Source organism: Amblyomma americanum, chromosome 9, assembly GCF_052857255.1.
Source record: "Amblyomma americanum isolate KBUSLIRL-KWMA chromosome 9, ASM5285725v1, whole genome shotgun sequence".
Classification (NCBI taxonomy): Eukaryota; Metazoa; Arthropoda; class Arachnida; order Ixodida; family Ixodidae; genus Amblyomma; species Amblyomma americanum.
In genome coordinates this window covers 17,607,636-17,631,657 of record NC_135505.1, presented here as the reverse complement: position 1 = coordinate 17,631,657, position 24,022 = coordinate 17,607,636, and the positions used below count along the sequence as shown (strand labels likewise).

Sequence of the window (24,022 nt, the reverse complement as noted above, 5' to 3'; positions counted from 1 at the left end):
GCCGCCCGGTTTGTAAACAGCAACTACGACGCCGTTGCTAAGCTGCCCGGACAAGATGGCCTACAGAGCGAGAAAAAACCGCGTGACTTCCTCCACACTTTTCTCCCATGTTGTTGTATGGAAAGGGCCTCCTCTCCTGAGTTTTCCGTCCTCCATGACGTACACTGACATCGCATAGCCCATGGGAGCCTTTGAGTTTCACCTCTACCGAAAAGCGGCCGCCGCGGTCGGGATCGGATCCGGGAACTCCGGCTTAGTAGCCGAGCGCGCTAACCACTTAACCACCGCTGCTCGTACAAAGCGGACTCACAGCGTTTACTGAGAGTGAGCTCCAGCTTCCACTGATTTTGTAGCGATATCTACATTACGGTAGCATTTCGAGCCTTCAGCGTGGCGGAGCCGTGGCGGTGGCAGTGCCGCCGCGCTGTCACGCGGAGCAGCTGCCGGCGGCGCGGCGCCGTGCCTGATCACGGGGTTCATCGCATGGTTGGTCACGTGACCAGCCACGTGGTGCGGAGCAGCTGCTGCTGCCGGCAGCGCGGCGCATCGACGAAACCGCGAGCTGCCACAGCTGCGTGCATGCGCCGTGTCAAGTGGGACGAAGATGAAGAAGGAATGCCCAGCGAAATAGAGCGGCGAAAGACTGACTGCAATTCAACTGAGCAAGTTCCACTCGGCCAGCTGTAGCTATCGCGTCACTCCTGGTTTAACCAGAGCTACACCACCGCCAATTGTTTTTGTTTCAATATTATTAACAACAACAATAATAATAGATTTATTGCACAAAAGAATACAAAGCACAAGAAACGGGCCTGTCAAAACCACCAATGGCTTGAAGGACTTGCCCCGGCAAAATCAGCGGACGAATGTGCAATATTACTATCGGTATCGACGCATAACGAGGTAAATGCAGAACTAACAATTAAGAAGCTTAACACAAACAAGGAGCAAATCGCGAGACAAGGATCAAAACCAATAAGGTAACATGTACATATTTCAGAGATGATGACGAATGCATATCAAAATTACTGAAGCAATCGCTTTACAATGAACAAATAATGTTTTTGAATGCCTTTTTTGACGTAATCGACAATGTATCTTTGGCAAATCGTTCAGAATTTTCGGCACATAAACATAGCGTCTAGCTTCACCATATCTTGTTCAGGAGCGCGGCACTACAAAGCGAACACTATTACGAAGGCTGATGATGATGATAATAATAATAATAATAATAATAATAATAATAATAATAATAATAATAATAATAATAATAATAATAATAATAATAATAATAATAAAAATAGGTTTTTGGGGAGAGGAAATGGCGCAGTATCTGTCTCATATTTCGGTGGACACTTGAACCGCGCCGCAAGAGAAGGGATAAAGGAGGGGGTGAAAGAAGAAAGGAAGAAAGAGGTGCCGTAGTGGAGGTCCCCGGAATAATTTCGACCACCTGGGGATTTTTAACGTGCACTGACATCGCACAGCACACAGGCGCCTTAGCGTTTTGTCTCCATAAAAACGCAGCCGCCGCGGTCGGGTTCGAACCGGGAACTCCAGATCAGTAGCCGAGCGCTCTAACCACTGACCCAACGCGGCGGGATTTGATTCGTGCAAAATTTCGCATCTTTCACATCGGAAATAGAGTGCATTTGATGCCATATACCGGACGCAAAAAACAATATTTCGTGAAACATTGAGTGGGGTAGCACGTCGTCCGCCATTTTCGCACAGACATATTTTGTCACGATTAGCTATGTCATTTTTCTACGGCGGAAGCCCTAATACGAATTAAACCGCGAGCCGTAGCATGGATGAAGCCCGTCCAAGTTCACAGGTCGAAGCGGCCAGGAGAAAAAGATGAAATAGCGAATGAAGGAATGCCGATGAGATAAAGCATTGATCCGTACAGGCGGGATTACGCCTTATAACGCGTATGCAGTCTTCAATGTCTCTGCAGACTCTTTTCAAAGCCCACATGGTTTTTTCACCCTAAGTTCTGTTGCGAGTCAGTTTCCACGTCATCGTCTTTTCAAGAACTAAGCATCAATAAGGCCTCTGTTAGCAGCTTTCCACATTGCCAGGTCCGCCTCAGTGAAACTTCTACTATTGGCGTCTAAAGGCCTCACAGGTCTCCCGTGCTTTCTCATGAAATCATTTGAAAATTTACGCCGCCGCGGTGGCTGAGTGCTTAAGGCGCTCGGCTGCTGTCCCGAAAGAAGCGGGTTCGATCCCGGCCGCGGCGGTCGAATTTCGATGGAGGCGAAATTCTAGAGGCCTGTGTACTATGCGATGTCAGTGCACGTTAATGAGCCCCAGGTGGTCGAAATTTCCGGAGCCCTTCACTACGGCATCTCTCATAGCCTGAGTCGCTTTGGGACGTTATACCCCCATAAACCAAACAATTTGTAAATTTTATTTAAATTAGAGAGTATGTTTTTGATGTAGTTGAGTAAATATACATCATAAGACATCGACATCATCCTTAGGCCCAGGAGCCCGTAGCAGAAAGTATAGAGGAAACCTATTAAGGAAGAGCCGGTGGATCTACGAGTGCAAAATTAGTTGTGTGAATTTACGGGAATACTCAGAGTCGATAAATACATTTGTACTAAGCCTGACCAACGTGACTTACGGTCGGGTTTTTCTATGACAAAGAAATATCTTAAACCGCATTCTTATTACTTCAAAACAATTTAAATGGCTTTCTGTTGATTCACCAATAGATCTGTGTTGTCGGTTTCCACGTGGAGACACTATCAGGTCTTAGTTACTGCTAGTATCAAAAATTATACCCCTGTTGAGAAAAAAAAGCCGTTGTCTATGCTCCAGACATATTACTTTGCAGTGATAAAATGACAGCGAGGACACCGTGCAGGTATATTCAGAATAAAACAGATCAAGGTTGACCAGTTCGAGACTCTTCCTTTTATTTCTTGCTGCATTATATACGGAGCATGCGCGTCATACGTTGTTTGTCTCTGATTTGTTTTTTCCGCATGTTTAGAAGCCGGCAGAGAAACACAGCACAGCTCGGGACAGAACTAACATGTATGGCTCTACATTGCCTTGGCTTCGTTCTCAAGCGAAGAACTTTTCTGTGCATATTTGCTTCTCGCAGCAATGTTTGTGGCATCGAGTTGGCTCTACATAAACACGTACACCCTTGCAATTTTTTTTAATAGTATAACGTGCTGCGTCGCTAAACGCCACGTGTAAATTTCTTCTCTCGGCTACAAAGCTTACTTATTTGTGCCGTAATGTAAACCATAACATGGCTTTTAATAGTTCCTTTTCTTTAATAACAAGTCATTTGCCTGATTCAGTGAGAAGTAACTGAAAATTCATGTTTTATGCTACGACAAAAAGCCAAACAAGCTGCCTATACTGCAATGATTCTTGCGGCGCATCAATCCTAAAGGAAGTTCATGGCCACTTCCACTTTAGAGTGCACGGTCGCTTACGTACCGAGGAAGCGAGATGTATCTGAACCACGGCTGTGTATGCGGCTTCGTTTGACTGTTTGTCGGCGCCCAGGATGCAACTTTTTAGTTAATCCTGACTAAATCAGCACATCATCCTGACACGTTAATAGAGAATAAGGATCATGCACTGCCACGGCACGCATTGAATTGCTGCACGACCAAGCAAGCTGCGCAACCGAAAGAAGCATTATTCATTTTGCATTTAAAGATGCAACAAATGTTATTGTTAAAAATTTGAAGTGCGCGCACAACAAGGGCATGTATTGGCAAAGTTTCACCAACTTGCTTGTCGTTATCCCAAACTTCTTACTTCAACAGACGGACGCCGCCTTGTTGTTTGGCTAGGATGGCAGACCGCACCCACTTGGTGCAACAGTAGACAAGGCAACGTTCTAATGAGCGTTATTTGTAACGTTTCCATTGAGGCTCGTAACATGCTCGACCACCGTATCTTTATTTTTCAGTTGTTTGCAACCAACGGCTTGTTCCGGCCACCTCCTGTCCTCGTGCTCACCACTGTGCCAACGTGCAGCCTTCTCTTGCGAAGCGGTGTTTAGCATTCCGGCTATTAAATAATGCCGTGTTGCATTTCAGCACTCGCCGAGACCTCAGCATAAGGTACGCAAGGTACCTTTCTCGAAAAAACAAGCCCCGGTGAATCCGCAAGACACTTGCTGCCCAGACACACAAAAAACAGTCACCAGTTTTGGCTCGAACTGGCCCACACTGAATACAGGCCACGCGGCCGTGTCTGCTCGCTCCGAAAGCGTGAGAGCTATTAATTGTGCTTTGGCTAACACTGACCTTCTTTAGTTTACATTGCAAAAATCAACAGGACGAAAGGCGGTAAATACGAGCAGACATGCATATCCTTTAGAACCTATATAACGCTTCCCTTCAAAGCCTGCCAACGTTTCAGAGCATTTCTTGGGCTTCAGGGTCAGTCAGTGACGAGTGGCCGACAAGGCGCGTTCAAAACATGCGCTCTGTGAAAGGAAATATTTTTTTTTTGTTTAAGAAGAGTTCATACAGATGAGTGAGCTCATTCTGAAATAGGACCCTATATGTAGCAAGACTTACTTTGCCCCCTAATGGTGCATAGCCTGAGCTCAGGAACGCTTAGTTTAGGGACGAAAAAAAAAGCTAAAAGTGCCCAGTACCAGTAGTAAGTTTCCTCGTCTTAACATCTACGCGGAATTAGGTAAGTACTAACATTCCCTAGCTTTTGAAAAGGCAGCGCCACGCCAAAGAGCTAAAGTTTCTTGATGGTGTTTTTCTGTCGCTACGACAGGCCGCAGCGACCATCACTGACAAACTATGTGTGTCCTTACCGTGTCCAGGAGGCGTGGCCGTGTCCGCAGGGTCGAGCTGTCCCTTCAGCGGCAGCGCACAGTGCAAGCTCTCTGGCACCAGCAGGCTGCCTGAGGAGAAACGGCGACGCGAGTTGGTGGACTTCTTTGAGAGCACCACCCTGGACATAATCGCAAGGTCAGAGGCACTATTGCAGCTCTAGACAACCGGAGAACCAAGCATTAGTTTCAATAGCGTTAATGTTCACCCCTTCATCCCCCGTACTGCGAGTGAAGGAAACCACCTTGTTTGCCTGCATCACTACCACTGTCGACACTGAGATATTCAACAATGCCGCCGCCGGTTTTGTACGCCGCGCCTCTCTGCATAATCACTGCCGACTTGAACAGAAAGTAAACAGATAAAAGAAACATAGGGGCCTAACCCTTCTTACACCCAAGATAAAGCGATAGCTATACGATTCAATTAAATTTTAATTTATTGCGCACATAAATATACGGCGCGAAATATGTCCACGGGTTAACGCACAAGACCATGTCTTTCTTGACGATGCCTATGTTATGTATTTCGGATTCTACTCGTGGAGACCTTTTCAGCGGTATATAACTCAACATTGTAGCGGAAATCCCGATTTTTGTCACAAAATAACTACACAGCAGTACTTAATTAGGTCTTATAATTAGTACAGTGCGATTGTACTCGTCATAAGCTATCCAACGATATATTACTTCACATTGTAGCGTAAAGGTCAGTTTTTAGTCCAAATAAATCATTAACGAAAAATGATCAAGACGTGTGATTACTACAGTGTTATTGTACTTGATACACGCTATCCAATGATATATAGCTGAATGTTGTAACGTCAAGTTCAATTTTAGTCACAATAAGCTAATTAAATGTAATTACGACGCATCATTAGTACAGGTCTGTTGTACTCGCCATAAGCTATGCAACGTTATAACACTTGAGTGGCTATACCGAGGTCGAAATTTGGGAACGGGTGGGCCAAATGTGAGGGTGGCCCGGCTATATTTTGATTTCCACCATCCGTGTTGCTCATGCTCGAAGTTCGTTAAGTGCTCTCTTTGGCGGTCCAGCGTGGTACTACAGGCAATGTAGTTCCAATGTGTTGGCACGGCAAATGTAGTACCAACATCTTGCTTGTTGCTGGCTCATTTTCACCTTGTGTAGGCTGAAAGTCATTCTTCGTAGGGGACAGGTCACGCCTTGTTGAGAGGGTTTGGTGCATAGAGTATAGTTATCGTTTTAAAAACATGTTAAAGTTCGCCTTAACGTGGGAATTTTAGGAACCCTGCAACTGTGCAGGCAACCGCGTTAGGATGGCTACCACACGACGAAAAGAAAACGCATGAATGGATTGCACTTTTTTTTTGTTCCGTGGTAACCATTCTGCGCGACTCTGTAGTTGTCGTGAACATGATCCGCCAAGATTCTTCAAATGCTATGTTCGTAAATTTCTGAGTAGTAGTTGAGAAATTAGTAATTTGGGGTGCACACCAGTTGAGAGTATTGTGTCCGAGGAACATCACAGAAACACTCTGAATATGAGCAGAATATGCTGCAGCGATATGCAAGAAAAACAGGCTCCACATGCTGGGTCGCATAAACGCCTTTTCGCATCATGTTCCCAGAACACTCCTTGCATATACATAGACAAAATTGAGTGCAGAAGTAGCGCTAACGGGCACCTGAAACATCAGCCTACAAGTGCGTAGTACCTAAATTTCCGGTGAATAGTCCGCTTGGGCATATTTCGGCTAAAAATAAACTTCTTTGCTCAGATAATTCACATCCGGTGTATGATCCGCAAGGGAAACTTCGGCTAAAAATAAGTTTTTTAGATTGCCGGCAAGCAGTATACAATGGATAAGCCAGCATTTTATTGTGAAGAAGTAAAACTGTGCGTTTTATTAGACCGCATTGCTCTCCGTCCTAGAACCACTGGAAATCAATTTCTTCAGGGAGGTCGGAATGAAACCAGTCAACCATGTCAGATTCCACGACGGGCTCGTCGCTATCTTCATCATCGTCAAAATCCGATACCTCAGTTGCAGCAGTTTTTAATCCGGCTTTCCTGTAGCCGTTGACGACAACCTGGACTGGAAAGCGGCCACTCTTTGCAGTCGCTGCAGCATTTGCTTGCAAATCGAAGCTGTTTGCATATTGGCGCTGATTTCGCTAGGCTATTTAACGCGGTAACATGTCTTGCGTGCCCGTTCGAGCCACGTTTCTTTTTTCTTCCATAGCCACCGGTAGGCTTCTCCGGCTGTGGCAGTCGATACGAAACATAAAATCACGTATAGTTCGCACACACGGATAGTCCGCATGACGCAAAATTCTAGCTTTTAAACATGTATAGTCCGCGGACTATAGTCCGGAAATTACGGTACTTACACCCTTAGGCATACGCGAGGGTCTCAAGATTTATTCAGTTCTTGAAAGCCTGATTTCAATGCAGTGTAAAATAATATAAGGGTTGCGTCTACACTAAGTGCCTATTTTGTTGATGAAAAACGCTAAGGCGCCCGTATGCTGTGCGATGTCAGTGCACGGTAAAGATCCCCAGGTGGTCGAAATTATTCCGGAGCCCTCCACTACGCCACCCCGGTCTTCCTTTCTTCTTTCACTTCCTTTCTTATCCCTTCCCTTACGGCGCGTTTCAGGTGTCCAACAATATATGAGACAGATACTGCGCCATTTCCTTTCCCCCAAAACCAATTATATAATTATATTGATGAAAAACGCCTGGGCAAATTCAACTCCTTCCTCGTCGAAGGGGCAATGACAGTTTTATTTATGAATACTGCGATCTTGTACACAAGATCATAGCAGGTGGGAACATCGTGTTAATATAAAGAATTACAAACAAAACAGAACTGCACATAGAAACTCAACAAGAAAATACAGCGACAAGGTCAGTTGACAAGAATCAATGCAAATGCTCTTGAAATGAATGTAATGATGTCTGCCTGACAACATCATCCGTGAGGTTATTCCAATCAGTGATGGTCCTTGGAAAAAAAAAGGTATATTTAAAACAATTAACTCTCGAATTTAATGGTGTTATGGAAAGAGAATGGCGATTTCTAGTTTGGAACCCCGAGGAATAAGTAAGGATATTGGAAGTGTCAACTTTGAAATTATTATTAATTAATTGATAGAAAAACTTTGAGCGCCATATGCGATTTCTGTTAGGAATAGAGGGTAAACCGCTTTTTTTGAGGAGGTCACTGACTGATGCTCGCCCGTAAGTGTTATATATAAACCTTACTGCTTTCTTTTGGATTATTTTAAGTTTATTTATGTTTACCTTTGTAAAAGGGTCCCAGATAATTACTGCATATTCTAAGATTGGTCTAATAATAGTGTTGTAGGCAAGGAGGCGTGTACCACGGGTTGCTAACTTAAGCGAGCGTCGTAAGAAAAAAAGCTTTGGGAGAGCGTTTGCTGAAACATAGTCGACATGCTTGGTCCAAGAGAGGTTATCAGAGATCCATAGACCTACATACTTATATTCTGTAACTTCATGAAGAAAATTATTATTAGCAGTGTAGTAATTATATAGCAGAGGGTTCTTTTTAAGTGTTTATCTCATAAATACGGTTTTTCCGAAGTTAATTAACATTTGCCACTTCTCACTCAAGAAACTATTTTTGCAAAATCATTATTCAGCCTAATTTGATCATCAGTCGAACTTATTTTCTCATACAGCACGCAGTCGTCTGCATATAACTTAACACGTACTGACAGGTCTTTAACAATATCATTAATAAACAATAAAAATAGTAGGGGGCCGAGGACGGATGCTTGGGGAACGCCAGAATCGACAGGAACGTAATTGGAGCAGGCTTTATGCAGTTCGACAAACTGACGGCGATCAGATAGGTACGATTGTATCCATGTTAATATCTGTTTATTATTTGTAACAAAACTGAGTTTATAAAGTGATTTCTTGTGCGAAACTTTATCAAAAGCTTTTCGAAAGTCCACAAAGATAACATTTGTTTGTTTTCCTTCGTTGATTGCTGTCGCAAAATCATGGATTGTTTCGACCAGCTGAGTGCATGTTGAATACCCTCGTCCGAACCCGTGTTGAAGAACTGCCAGTACATTATGCTCGTCGAGGAAATTAGTTAGATGCTTATGAATGATGTGTTTCAATAATTTGCAAGTTGTCGAAGTTAATGAATTAGGGCGATAATTTTCAATATACGTCCTCTCTCCACTTTTATGCAAAGGCTTAATTCTAGCAGTTTTCCAATCACATGGTAGAACACCTTCTTTCAAAGATCGAGTTAATGGGACGCGCAAACACTTCTAACACCGCTCTGTATACTGCTTAATAAAGGCATATCATCTGGTCCAGGTGATTTCTTAACATCCAGTTTTAACAGTAGACTTAAAACACCCTCTTCAGAAATTATAACACCAGGCATGGAAGGAAGGGACATGCTAAAGGGTGGGAGACGCCCGTCATCTGTTGTGAAAACTTTCTTAAAGGTGTTATTAAATGCTGATGAAACCTGGTCATTGTCACTTACTTGTTGTCCATTTATAATAAACGCATCGGTAGAACGAGAAACTGGTGCAATTGACCGCCAAAACTTTTCAGGTGAAGTTTTTATAAAAGCCGGAAGTTGCTTATTGTAGTATATTTCTTTATCTTTCAGAATGCACTGTTTTAATTTCTCTAAAACTTCATAAAATTTTGCCTCTAAATTGGCTGAGCTTGATTTTTTTTATTCTTTTCTTTAATCGTTTTAGCTTGCGCTGCAATTGCAAAGTTTCTCGCGTAATCCAGGGATTGTGGTTGTCTGAATTCTTGCATATCACTGGTACAAAGCGCTGAATGCAGTCACGAACAATGTTTTTGAAAACAAGCCACAGGTCTTCCACGCTACAAGTGCGGTGCAGAAAACTATAATAATGAAGATCTAAAATATCAATAATCGATACATTGTAAGCACGGGCAAAATTCGGAAAGTATCTAGTATCACCCTTTCGGTCCAATAATATGTCTTCTAATACCAAGATTACGGCTTGATGATCAGAAATTCCGGCCACTACATTGCATGAAAGTTTTTCTTTGATATTGCCTCGTACCAGGAATAAATCCAGTATTGATGCAGAATCTTGTTGGATTCTAGTAGGGTTCTTCACAGTTTGTAAGAGATCGAAATGAAACATGATATCAAGCAGTGCATCTCCTACTGCGTGCGGAGATTGAACAGAAAAAGTAGCCCAGTTTATGTTTGGTAAGTTAAAATCTCCAACTAATATTAACTTGTCGTCTGGTTTTGTGTAGCAATAAAGATATTTCTTAACTTCATCTAAGACAGCGAGAGAGGAACCGGGAGGCCTATAGATAGCACCAAGGATATATCGGAAATTGTTAGCGTATACTTTACAAAAAACAGCTTCAACTGTAACGACATCAGGCAGTTTTAAAATCTGTAATGAGTTTTGAACAGTATAGCTACTCCGCCACCTCTTCTGTCGCGGTCTTTCCGAAAGACTTTATAGTTTCTTGGCACAAACTCGGAATCAAATATTTCTTCATTTAAGCACGTCTCTGTTAGCACAGCTATGTCGGCATTATGCGTTAACAGCATACCTTCCAGATGGGCGACTTTCTTCACAACGCTACGACAATTAATAGTAATTATCGTTAATGCCCTCCTATCTTCCGTTTGTGGTCATTTCTTTCTTTCAGAAATTTTGTATCGAGCATTGTTCGCTGAGTCCCAATCAAACATCCTACCATCTACACACAGCTTGTTAAAAAAAAGCTTGACCTTAGCTCCGTTGGATCTTTCTTCCGCTGAGCTTTCCCATAACTTCTTTCTAATATTGCAAACGGCGAAAGAAAAGTCTTCTGTGATCGAAAATTCTGTTCCCTTGAGCTTATAACGAGCTTTTAGGACGTAATTCTTTCCGCGGTAGTCTAGGAACTTAATGATTACTGGGCGACCATTTCCGCTCTCTCTTCCAAGCATGTGGCATCTCTCTATGCCTTTAACAGTAACATCTAGTTTTTCTGCAACACCGTCTCATTCGCCTTCGTGGTAAGAGACTCAGCAGTCTCATCGCTCTCCTCTTTTATTTCGAAAATAATCAAGTTATTCCTCCGGCTCCTGTTTTCTAGTTCATCAACCTTGTCTTGCAGGTGTATCACTTTATCTTCCAGCTCAGTCGTTGTTGATTTTAACTCATAAATTCGCTCTTTTAGTTCATTCAAGGACGCCATTTGAACCTCTAACAACTTCCCCTTTTCGTTCAGTCCTGCGAAATCTGCTTCAATCTTTTCTTGATTTGTCAAAATGTTGTTGATGGAAGCTGTCATATCACTCTGGCCTGAAAGAATCATCTCCAACATTTCCTTATCAGTAGGACCTGGATTTTACTCAATGTCGCCACAGTTCAAAAGGCTCTTCCTAAAGGAACACACATCCAAAAGTAAATTTCTTATACTTGCTTTCGATTAAAAGCAAACCTGGCTGTAAGAAACATTCTATTACTTTACGCGGCAACCATAGTAGGCCCCTGAATACTGGAAGTGTGATGTATTTTATTCCACGCCTCAGGCCATAAGTGTATGTTTGCTTCTGAACAAAAATAACAAGTGCCAGTTCGGGCCAATTCAGTTCCTTGTGCATTTCTCAAGCGTTTCCGCATACAAGACGTTATCCCAACCAACCGTGCTGCATCTTAGGTGCAATGCTCTACCATTTGAGCGGTCGTAATTTATGGGATTTAATTTCCGAATCAACACATGGGCTTTGACGAGTGCCGCAGTGGACGCCGAATCAATTTTGACCACTTCCGATTTTTTAATAGGAACACGCTCTGGCATTCCGGTTTCGAAAAAAAAAAGTCTTTCAGCGTATTCTACTGCAAAACCAGCATGTTTTACGCCTGGATTTTGGCTTGAGACTTTGGCGGCCGTCGAAATTCACTGCAGCTGCAATGGGAAGGCACTGCTTGCACTATACGATGGTAGAAAGCATTGGAATTTGTTTTACTACACTCGGTGTGCCGCTGGTATCCCTCATGGCACTGGAACAAGCGCTGTACGCGATTTGACCGTGCTAGTCCGACGATCATAGCAGGTAGTCCGGAAACTGGAAGCTAAGGCATCAGGCAAATGAAAAATACTGTGAAAGTAAGCGCAGTTTTACTTGGAACTCACTACGCAACTGAACAGAAAATGAAGGCAATTTCTTGTTCTTGCCAGCGTTCAGATCCAACGAGATTGACGTAGCGCTGACCCCCATGTCCCGCACTGACGAACATTCAACGGAATAATAATAACAAAAAATAACAATGTAGGCTGCTATGGCAAACTTGAAAAATGTGCTAAAGGACACAGCAGAACAGCGCTTACCACCGAAATATACGGAGCCAGCTTCATCGCAGGCTTCAGACAAGGGCAGCGGGCGTACGCCGGCTATCTTTCCCGTTCGGCCGAGTGGAAAGTGCAGTGCAAAAAGGACGAAAGGAAGAATAAAATAGCGCGCCAAGCGATGAACCATCTCGCTACACAAAGAAGAGCCCCAGTGCCTCTGTGGTACAACTTTATATTCGCTTCCTCGCTTTCGCGCTTTTTCTTGCGCTAAATAACCACTATCCGAGCCGTAAAGCGTCCAGCGCTTCCTGATGTGTTTACATATGTACAGGGTTTAGTTGGAAGTACAGTATGCTCCTCGCTGCTCGGTCGGACACTTGTTAACCTACGTCCGACATTATGTCAAGAAGTTTTGTGGCGGAGCTCCGTGTGCAGCTACATTTACTTGCTTGGTATGGGGCACGACCAAACTGTCAGCGAAGTGAAAATTGGCATGGCAAGATGCTTCGCGGTATAGAACGGTACGCATAGAAATTCTAAACTCGAGCATCAACCATGGAGGTCCGGTAAGTAGCTCCAGCGCTTCTTCAGCGGTATTCGTATAGCGGTTGCCACAATTTCTTCACTTCACGATATGAACCGGCGGGGCTGAAATATGCAGTCAGACGATGTGCAGAAGGAATAAGGGTAACGTGAGGGACGAGAATGTATAAGTCGGACTGCTAGGTTTTGAATTATTTATAGTTTGCTATTCAGATATGACTGAAGTGGGTTCCAAACTGTGGGACTGTGCTCAAAAATGGGTCTTGCTAGCGTCTTGTAGGCGTTAATCTTCACATGCGGGGGTGCAGCTGACAATTTTCATCGGATGAGTCTAAGGTGTCTATGAGCTTTTGTACAGATTTTATCTAAGTTTTGTTCCAACTCAGATTTTCAGCGAATGTCACCCCCAAGTATTTTACTTTATCATTACGTATCTCAGCAGGTCGTGATAAAAGATAAGCGAAAAAATAACCACGCCTTTTTTGTTGTTATTTCGACTGTTGATGCTTTACTGACATTTGTTATCATATCCCAAGTATCGCACCAGGAGGCAAGCTTATGCAAAGATAAGTTCAGATTAAGTTGGTCGTCTCGAGAACAAACATTATTGCACACAACACAGTCATCAGCAAAGTTTTATTGCGAAAGCATTTCTTTCCTCTTGAGTAGCGTGGACAAGATGTGTCCCGCTTTCACCAATCAATAACCAACCGATAATCCAATCCATAGCCATTCAGCAAGTAAATCTATTTTAAAATCCATAATGAAAAAAACCAGAGAATAATCCAGAATCCAACAAAGCACGAACTGTCAATGAAGAAAAATAAGAAGAAATTTGGGGGCGTCTGTAATAGCTCTGCTTGTCTCCACTTGGCTGATCCAGGCCTCCGGTTTTTCCGAGTAAAGCCAGAACTTTTTTTGGCCTATGTGTTACAAAACAACGTGTTTTGATTTAGCACGGCGATGTACTGGGCCAGTTGGTCCGACATGTTTAACGGTGAAAAGAACCGCGACAGGAACAGGACGTAGGAAGAGAAGTGGACAGGACGAGCGGTAACTATAGCAACTGGGCATTATTTTAAAGAACGTGGTCCCGCAAAAGAGTGCGCCTGCGCAAATCGCTTCAAGACACAGTCAGATGAACGTCCGTCACAAGATTCAGGCAAAAGGAATGTGAAAACGAATCACAAATGGGCAAAAGACGTACGGAAAAAACGTACCTGTCTTGTCATGAACGGAATTAGCGCATGCAAGCCGCTTCTAAAATTTCCATTTCTAGCCTAGACTTTCCTCTAACGATGAAGGTAGCTTTGTTCAGCTCGCGGTGTCACGGTTGCATGCAAAAAAGGAAAAGAATTGCAGGGAATGGCAAGGGTGATACCCCGAGCTGAGCAAAGCTACCGTCATTGGGAGAAGAAAGACCAGGCTAGAAAGGAAAATTTTAGAAGCGGCATGCATGCGCCAACTTGGACTAGACAGAGAAGAGCCTTCTGTGGCTCTTCTAGATAAGGAGATTCGGTTCATGATGGGACAGGTACGCTTTTTTTCTTCACACCCTTTGTTTTGTTTTTTTTGTGGTTCGTTTTCAAAGGCATTTTTGCAGGAATCTTGCGACGGACGTTCGCCTTACTTCGTCGTGATGCTGTTTGCGCTGGAGCACCCTATTGCTGCACGCACGTTCTTTCGAATAAAGCCCAGTTGCTTGTTACCGCCCGTCCTGTTCACTTCTCTTCCTACGTCCTGTTAATGTCGAGGTTCTTTTTTACCCTTCAACTTGTTTTGAAGCAATAGTTCCTTGCACTAGAAATTTCTGGTCTGAGCATTTGAGAAGGCTTCTTTATAAGAGTGACGTTGGTTTTCTTCTTACGCTGTATTTGTACCTTTATTTTGAGATGACTTATGCTGCGTGTAATCCAAGGCGTGTTTCTATCTATCCGCCCTTTTATTGCTGTGGATTCATATATTAGCAGCGTGAAAAAAAAAGGACAAAGTGGAATGCAGGCGCAGACTACCAACTGGGTATTATTCTCAGAAAGACGAGCTAGGCAGGCGCCAGACACGGCGAAAACACATAGAACCCCCCCCCCCCCCCCCCCCCCCCAATTATCCTCTTCACATGTGCTTGAAGAAGGCGAGTGATGCTAACACAGCATCATAGAAACAGGCATTAATCTATTTTCAATTTATTTGTTTATTTATATTTGTTTCTTTGCTTATTTATTTCCTTATTCTTTACCCATAGCGCCAATTTGGAAATACAGTGAGGGGGGGGGGGGGGCGGTGATAATATAAAACACATGAATGAAGGTCAATGACTAAAGCAAGAACACGAAAAGGCAGCGCCGTCATCTACAAAATAACAGAAAAGAATAGCGAACATCGACGCAGTATACGTGTACACCCTTCCAATTTTTTTAACAAGAGCGCACGAGCGTCGACTGCACGGTGCAGCGGTGCCCAAGCGAAGGAGAGTGGAAACCGGGAGAGTGAACAAGCATGTGCATCGATCATGCCGCTGCAGCTAGCGTAGTCTGCTTGGCTGTTCTGTTTCGTGCGAAGCAACCCCTGGGAAGCAACTTTTGTGCCGAGTTCTGCGAGTGTTTGTTTCATGTTTAATCTGCTGCGTGTGTGTGGCTTTGGACTGCTGCAAAGGAATAGCGTTCCAAGCACCACTTTAGACCCCAGTGTCATTTGTGGGTAGCGTCTTGAGGGCATTTGCTTTAGCGAAATTAACGGGCCAACATTGAGGGTCCTCTTCAATCAGCTTTTCGTAAGTAACGACTACAACTGATTTCTTGGGCATAGTTGGCTGTTCTCAAATGTATGCTTATTTCTGAATCACCTATGATATGCCCAGTGCATAAAAAAAAATTAATCGCAGCTTCCCGGCCGTCCATGCATAACAGCTGTTCATGGGCAGGGGTTGCTTCGCGCTAATCAGAACAGCCTAGCAGGCGAAGCTTATTCGAGGAGCATGAATTGTGGTCATGCTTTTACCTCTCACGCTCTCTCCTCTCCTCCTTCTTCCGGCTCAGCAGCGCTGGGCAGTCGACGCTTCCGCGTTCATGTTAAAAAATTGGAAGGTTGTACATGCGGAACTAACGGTACATGAAGCTTCGAGTGTGTAGTTCACCTAAAAGCATGTACTTTAAAGCAAACAGTAAAGATCAACGCAGTACTTTCGCAAACGAACAAGCAATGCTCCATAAAATTTCAAATGTGCTTTTCACGCAAGTATGCTGTGCAAAGATAAGGATAAAGTCGGACGCGCTCTTAAACGCACGAGGCAGGGAACCTCTTCGAATCTAAAGAAGAAAGGACGTGACCTGGCTGAAAGCGGAATAGAACGATTCATTTGATGAAGTGGCCGAAAGGGTGGTTGGCAAACAGTTCCGATGAGGAATGGTATTCAGGAAAAACGACCTGCAGTATCTTAGTGTGTTGCCGTCCTACATTTATATTCACGTATCTTTTGATCATGCTCAAAACGCGCGGACACGTATGAAGTATTGTTTTCCAATGTATGTTTCGCGTGGAGTGCTAATGTGCGATTAGTATAAGTCATGGAAACGTTTGAGCCTTAGCTTGGTTGTGCAGTGATGTAATGATTCTCAAACTGCGATTTTAGCTATTGTTGCACTAAAGTTCTATCTGTTAGCCGCCAAACGCAGTGTTTGACGGCTCGGCAGCTCTCCATTTTTGCTCGGGAAAAAGTTTCCAACACCTTGGCTACAAAGGTCATCTATGTATTGCAAATGATGCATTGTGCAAGAAAGAAGGCACAAGCGCTTCAATGGGCCACGGCGACTGCTTTGTTTATTACCTGGTACTTTTGAAGCCATTTATGCCCATTAAAGGTCAGCTAACATACGAGTAATCCCCAGCGTCATCAGTAATTACAGGAGCGGCCTTCATATCGATGCAGGAGCCGATCGTTCATGTTTGTACCTTATTCCTCTTGTTATTAATAAGCTTTATGCATTGCTCTTGCTGACTGTATGTAATTGGTTTGTAGCATATACGCTGTTGTGACTGTTTCTAAATAACCTGAACCATGTAATACCGCTTTGTATAAATTAGTTGCTAACCCAAAGATCTTTAGTGTATGTTGCGTATTTTTATCGCACTGTGTATTATGTATTTTTTTTACTCCATAATCATGTATCATCATGCTGCAATACTTTAATCTACATGCGATAAATAGCGAAAAAAGCCTGTTCTGCCTCGTGTTTAGAAAAGATATTGTGACCGCTCTTAACGTTCTCTGATGCCCTCAGCATCGGCCATGAGGGAACTTGAAATGAATAATTACATACTTCATGCTGAAAGTAGAACGTTCTTGCGGGCTAGTTGGTTCATTGCAGAAAAAAAGGTTAGTACTGTGCAAATTAGACACGGCAGGTGAACAGGAACAAGCACGACAACACAGGCGCACACTTCCAACTCTTTATTCGAGACCGAAAGGCAAACGCTATATAAGGGATGAACCTTAGCACATATCTAGAAAAAACAGCGCACACAGGACAGGGACCAAGGGAAGAACCGACGACACGAGCGCTGATGTGTCGTCGGTTCTTCCCTTGGTCCCTGTCCTGTGTGCGCTGTTTTTTCTAGAATGACTACCTACCAACTCGCCCAGTCCTCCACCTTAGCACATAACCATCATTATCATTCAAACAAATCATGATTAAAATCTAGACCACGTTAATCAAATTGTTACGTTGCAGAAAGGCCGATAAACCACGACAGAGTACTCAGTCAGCATGTCCCCAGACACTCCATGTCAAAAAAAATGAAAAGAAGTAAGCAACCTAACAATCAACCTGAGTAAAGAGCGTGAAAAATACGCGAAATGAGAATGCAGGTGATCCAACAACCAACAAGAGTAAAAACTATGAAAACGAGACAAAATCACGGTGTGACATATCAAAAAACCGGCATGGGAGCATGGAAACAAGAAAGAACACGTGTAAAGGTGAAGATTAAAAGCTGGTAAAAGAGTGGAATGAGGCATGGAAAACAAGCATGACATGGACGGCAACCAAAAACAAGTGTAAAAGTGAGCATACAACCTGATAAAACTACATTTCCAGCCTTAGGGTACATACATCAAGAAACAAAAAGGTTCATCCCTTATATAGCGTTTGCCTTTCGGTCTCGAATAAACAGTTTGAAGTCGGCGCCTGTGTGCTCGTGTTTGTACCTGTTCTCCTGTCGTGTCTACTCGCGCAGTACTAACATTTTTTCTTCATGCTGAAAGTGCCACAAGCAGCGTGGTCGAATGTGGAAAATTGCATCTGTTCAAAACTTCCTTTATCGCACCTATGGCAACAAAACTGTTATCCGAGACCCTAGCTATTTCATGAGCAGATTGAGTGTGGAGGTTGGTGAATAGCTGAAAGAAATTGAGTCTTTCACACCACGGAAAGTACAGGGGAGTATTGCTCCTTTTTTTCGGCTCCAGCATCCTGCCATTTCTTATGTTTCGCGAAAATAGCAGCATAAAATAAAGTACAATTCTCGGCAAGAAAACTATAGGTCATTGCGACTTCCATTCATTGGTTATTTTAACCAAAACAATATCGATGTAGAACTAGGTTTACAAACGATCGCCCACACACCCGTAAACTGCTGCAGTAGTACAATAGTTTGTCCGCTATTGTACGGACTATTGTAAATCCAATTTTCTTGTGATAAATAAATGAGAGAGAAACAGGTTACCTTAGCTCCCACGTGACATAGTTGCCGCCTATTTTGGTTGCGCGTTCAAATCTGTTTATAATATCTTTTTGATTGCTGGCTCTCAGTGTACATATCTTATTTTCCATCGTTCGATGAACTCAGTTGTTGGATTTGTTTTATGGGGGTTTGATGTCACAAAGCGAATCAGGCTATGAGGGACGTCGTAGTGAAGGGGTGCGGAAATTTAATCTACCTGGGGTTTTTTAATGCGCACTGGCATCTCACAGAACACGGGCCACTAGAATTTCCCCATCATCGAAATTCGACCGCCGCGGCCGGGATCAGCAGCCGTGCTGCATAACCACATAGCCACCGCGGCGGCTTAGTTGTTAGCGCTTGTCTTGCACACGTCATCCCGCTGTTGCGCTGTTCACCTACTATGGGTCTTCTACTTTTGTTTCTCGTTGTTCATTATCATCTTCGCTAAAGCCGAACTTCATTGGACGTATTCCCTGGTTGCAGTCCACTCGGACCGAAAATGATCCAATGCCAAATTATCGCTTCTTCTCCTTTGTACTATCGCTCCATTCCTCTCTTTTCTTTCTTTGACGCCAAGAGTTCTTGCAAAAGGCGATATATTCTGTGTAGCTACGTACGTCATATTCTTCCATTGCGTCATGCTCTGGTTCATCGTCTTTCAGGCTCACATTAAATGTATACGTTATCCTCCTTCCCGCACGGCCTTGTATACAATGTAGGCTTCGAAAAATCATGACACGTTTTCCTTGTCGTCCACCTGAGCTTGGACTCTCATTACACCTTGTGCGAGATCTCTGCAGTGCGGACGCATATTTGGTGTCGGAAAATAATAGCGTGGATGGTAGGGAATTCTTTCCTCGATTTAAAAGCGATTTCTTTCCGGCGTACCAAGTTGAATAATATCACACTGTTGCGGACGTCAATATTTGGATTTGAACATAGCCCGAAACCAATAGAATCCTTCGAATGCACTCATCACGAAACGCGTACAAAATAGATGGCGCTCAGACTATTCAACAAAAACCAGTACGACATATACCGAAATACCTACATGCATAGTAGTGGTGGTGGTGGGGGTGGTAGTAGTAGTAGTAGTAGTAGTAGTAGTGGTAGTAGTAGTAGTGGTTTATTAAAAAAGAGAAAAAGTGAGGTAAAAGTATGTTGCCGGCGCGGCAATTGCTGTCTAATATCTTAAGCACCCAAGCTGCAGCCGGCGGAGGTGAAATGGAAAGTGAGAGGACAGGGAGGAGAAGTATGAAGGGGGGCGATAGCAAGAAAGGTCAGGGCAGATTCCTACAGGTCTGCCCATTGCGCTTTAGCGCAGAGCGCTCTCTTGGCTGCTTGCGTATAGTAACCAGCGTGTCCAAAATAGCAGCGAACAGCGGCGACTTCAATACGTTCGCTTGCGTCTCACTTTCTTTTTTCGGTGCCGTGGCTCTTTATACAATGCCGTAATTTGCAGCAAATACCTGAGGTTATTTCGAGGAGTCGTCATCGCTTTAAATTTGGCACATGCTTATATAGCAGTGCCTCTCTGGTTGCTTCGAACAGCTTCGATTCGCGGCTGCATGTGGACTTATGCCCAACAATCCTGGAAAAAAGCATTTTTGAACGGGAAAGAGGAAATTACCGCAATTTTTTCAAAACATTGCAAGATTTTACTATAACAGTCAATATATCATCAGATATCCTGTCGACAGGCTTGCATTTTTTTGCTATTATTATTTTTGCTGTTGTCAAAACCGTCCTGTATTGGTTTTTTAAGGAGTTTAATAACTCCATGCGAGCGATGGAAAAAATTAAAAGGAAGGTTTTGCTGCATATCGAGAATATGGTCTATTACCATCACTATTTCTGTAATCACGCCTTACAATTTTACAATGTTCAAAATGTTGTCCCAAAAATACTGGACATCTTTTAATCCACAACTCAATTCGATTCAATGTGAAATTCGTTTCAATTGCAAAGATTAGGGGGAGCCAGGCGAGAAAGCCAGAACAAGCTAGACGAATTTTCAAGCCCTACAATATCAGCAGTTCTCTAGCTGTAACGGAAGAATTGAATATATGGTCAGAGAGGCAACGCGAAAAATTATAAATTAGAGAAGTTACAGGAGTACACTTGTGACTCTACATTCAAGACAAGGCATTTAGATGGTATACAAGTGCATTTATACTTGCAAGTGTGGCATCTTTTAACACTCACCATTCTGCTCTGCGTGGCAGCGTGGGACCGGAGAAAGCCGGCGGTGTGCTCGAGCAACTCAACCAAAAGGTGCTGCAGGCGACGCACATATCCACCCTTTGCCCGCGGAGAAGAATCCCGTGCGAGGCTGCGCACTCGTTCCGCCAATCGGACGGCACGTGCAACAACCTGGACAGGCCGACGTGGGGAAGCGTCGGCGAATGCGAGCGCAGGATACTCCCTCCCAACTACGGTGATGGTGAGCTCTTAGACGACAAATCGGGACGCGGAACTCAGTGCGATAACAAGGCGTTGCTAGCAGAATAGAAACTAGGTGTGAAGGACGCTCGACAACTCATCCATTAGGCGTATGTTTTGGCCATTCAGAAAATCTACAGCGTATTCTGTATTCTGTCTACAAGATGAGTCAAGAGACTAAGTAATATAAAAAAGTTGCAGGACAACTATGCTGCGCTTACGTGTTGGCATGAGAGCGTACGCCGCTTAGTGCGTCATCTGATGTTGATGCGACCCTTTAGGTTTTTTTACTCTCCACCTTCTGCCATTGCGATTGTTTTTTCCGGTCTGTAGCACAGAGGAGTTACGTCGTAATGACTGAACACTTATTTTTTACCAGATTCCTTTATTAAGCGGACGATTCACACCGATACTTAGTATCAGCAAACTTTGGCTTTCCATTGTGTTTGACACCTATTAAAGCATTTTTCGTTTTTCAATTGTTTCAAATATTGATTTCATCTGTTACACAACCTAAATTTCTTAATTAGCATCATAAAGCATCAGCTTTTCGTTCTGAGAATTGTGGCACCTTTGAACCCCTTTTTGATTTTTTTATTTTTATTTCTTTAATTATTCAATCAATTAATTACAATGGTTTCATTACTAAGTCATCGCCTATCAAACGGCCATCGGTTAGTAATCTGTAGAACCACAAATTACCATGACACGGTTTTTTTTTTACGCAGCCCCCAATTATTTCCGACACGCGGTGCCGACTACGCCGACTGCTTTTGGACCGAACGAGCAGTATGCACTATCGCGTAAAATACGTTTTTGGGGGTAAAATCGGCCTTCTTGCGCGATATTGACCGTGGCGGATGTTATGGAACAGCTGACGGTCGTGAACAGCGCGGAAAACAGAGACAAGGGAAACACAACAGGACAAGCGCTGGCTCGGAACTGAAAATTTATTGCGCGTGTTAAACGGACTCGCCCAGCTTGCCATTCTTCTGAAACAGAATCTAAGTGAGGGATAATTAGAGTAAGAATTGACCAGGATTTGTCAATTAGTTTTTCCTTATGGTAGTCAAGTGCCTGGTTGTAATGAGACTATTGTAGGGAACCATCAGCGCACCGGATAATGTCATTAGTTACAGCAATGTAACTGGCTGCGGCGTTACGGTGCTCGCAATTTCAGCTGTCCTCACGGGTGCATAGGGCGCCCGGAGGTCTCAAATAGTGCCGCAGTGCCGCGCCCATGGGCTGACGTCACTCAGAGTTGTACGCGTCACACGCATCATGTGCTTTTAAGGCGTAAGCCTTTGTTGGCTGATGAGTGCCGTGGACTGAAGGTGTAGACGGAAGCTGTAGACTGAAGTTTCCCGCAAAAGTGCCGCCCGAACTGTCAATCATAAGCATATGGTAACTAATATAAATGTAAAAGTTGATTAAGCAACAGGTTATAAGAAACATATATGTAATGATAGTAGTGATAGTAAATTTTAGTAAACATAGTGGTAGAAAGTGATAATGATAGCTTCTCATAGTGACAGGGCTAGAGATAGAGAGTGGCAGTGATGGCAGGGATAGTGATAATGATAGCTGCCGGCAGTGATAGTGCTAAAGATAGTTATAGTGATGGTAGTGATAATGATAGCTACTGACAGTGATAATGACAGCTGCTGATAGTGATAGTGCTAGAGGTAGATATAGTGCTAGAGGTAGAGACAGTGATGATGATAATGAAAATGATAGCGATAGTGATGGTATGGCGATAATAACGATAGTGATGATTATAGTTAACGTAAGTGATGATGATAGCGATCATGGTAGTCGGTGATAGCGATGATGATAGTGATGATAGGAGCACTGCTGTTTATAGTGATAGCGAAAAGTCGTGTGTTCATGTCACGCAAAGTTCGTGGGTTCGAGTCCAGCAAAACTCATGGGTTCGAGTACCGCGAATTTCATGAGAATTGAAAAAGGGAGGGAGAAAGAGAGGAAACGGGAATGCTTTCGCATTTGTGCTGTTAAAGGGCAATTGAATAGGTTTTAGAATGTGGTGAGTTTAAGAGAGCCGAATGTGTGAAACTTGCAGGTAAAGTACACGAAATCTTTTTGCGCTAGCATTTGAAATGGTGACGCATTTGCCGACTAAAGGGGTGTCGGCGTTCAGCCTTCTCTGCAGTGCACTGCGACAGCCAAAGACAGCAGTGATGACATCATGTGCGGCGGCGCTGTTTCCAGCGAAGAAGCGGTTGTTTCGGGAAGAAAACGAACGCCGCCGAAGGTGAAGCTCACGAAGCATTGTTTAGCGTGTTGCAAATGGGTTGCAAGCCCCAAGGGTAGCGTTGGCCTGGCGGCCTGGGGCACAGCTGGAAACATCCGAAGGTCCTGGCAAAGGATGAGTCGACTGCCAACAGAACAACTTGTTTATTCTAGCATCGCAAGGTAGGTAGGTAGGAAAGACTTTTAATGCTCTAGAAAGGTGCTAGTAGCAGACGAGAAAGAAGAGGTCCATCTTCCTTCTTCTCACAGGGTCGGTGCCCCTATTCCAGGGCTCCGCTGAGCTTCGCTGCTCGTTGGGCGTGCTGGATCAGACCTTGTTGGCAACCCAGATCGCCGCTGGAGAGCCGGCTCTCCCACTGTTCCGCACTCGGGTCTTTGCGAAAGCTGTCGTTTTTACTGCATTCCCACGTGATGTGGTACAACGATGGTTTGCTGCCACACCACGGGCAAGTGTCCCGATATTGCGTCGGGTAAATCTTGCTAAGGATATGCAGGTTTGGGAATGTTCCTGTCTGCAATCTTCGCCAATACACTGCCTCTAGTTGATTTAGATCAGGATGAGGCGGCGGATAGCGGATCCGTACCCCCTTATAGTAGTTGAGAATGTCTGAGTACGTAGGACTGACTCGGTCGGGTAGATCGTCCGATTGGGAGGAAGCTCGGCTCGTATACCCTCGAGCTACCTCGTCGGCGCGTTCGTTCCCCGCTATGTCGGTGTGTCCTGGCACCCAGTAAATGCTATGTATGACTTTTGGTGGGGTCGCGCTCTGGAGGAGCCGGAGAGCGGCGCGACCTATGCGGCCGTTCATGTAGTTACGGCACGCTTCTCTCGAATCTGTAAGGATGGTAAGGGACATGTTGCTTCGATAACCGGCTACCGCCG

At 44.0% G+C, this 24,022-nt stretch overlaps 1 protein-coding gene across 1 annotated transcript in view; it reads left to right on the top strand.

Moving 5' to 3' along the window:
* Positions 1-24,022, top strand: part of LOC144103231 (salivary peroxidase/catechol oxidase-like) — a 473,398-nt gene that overhangs the window by 102,536 nt on the left and 346,840 nt on the right. The window contains exons 3-4 of the mRNA XM_077636008.1: positions 4,826-4,973; positions 20,652-20,869. Of these exons, the coding sequence (XP_077492134.1) occupies positions 4,826-4,973; positions 20,652-20,869 (366 nt within the window). The remainder of the gene's footprint in view (positions 1-4,825; positions 4,974-20,651; positions 20,870-24,022) is intronic.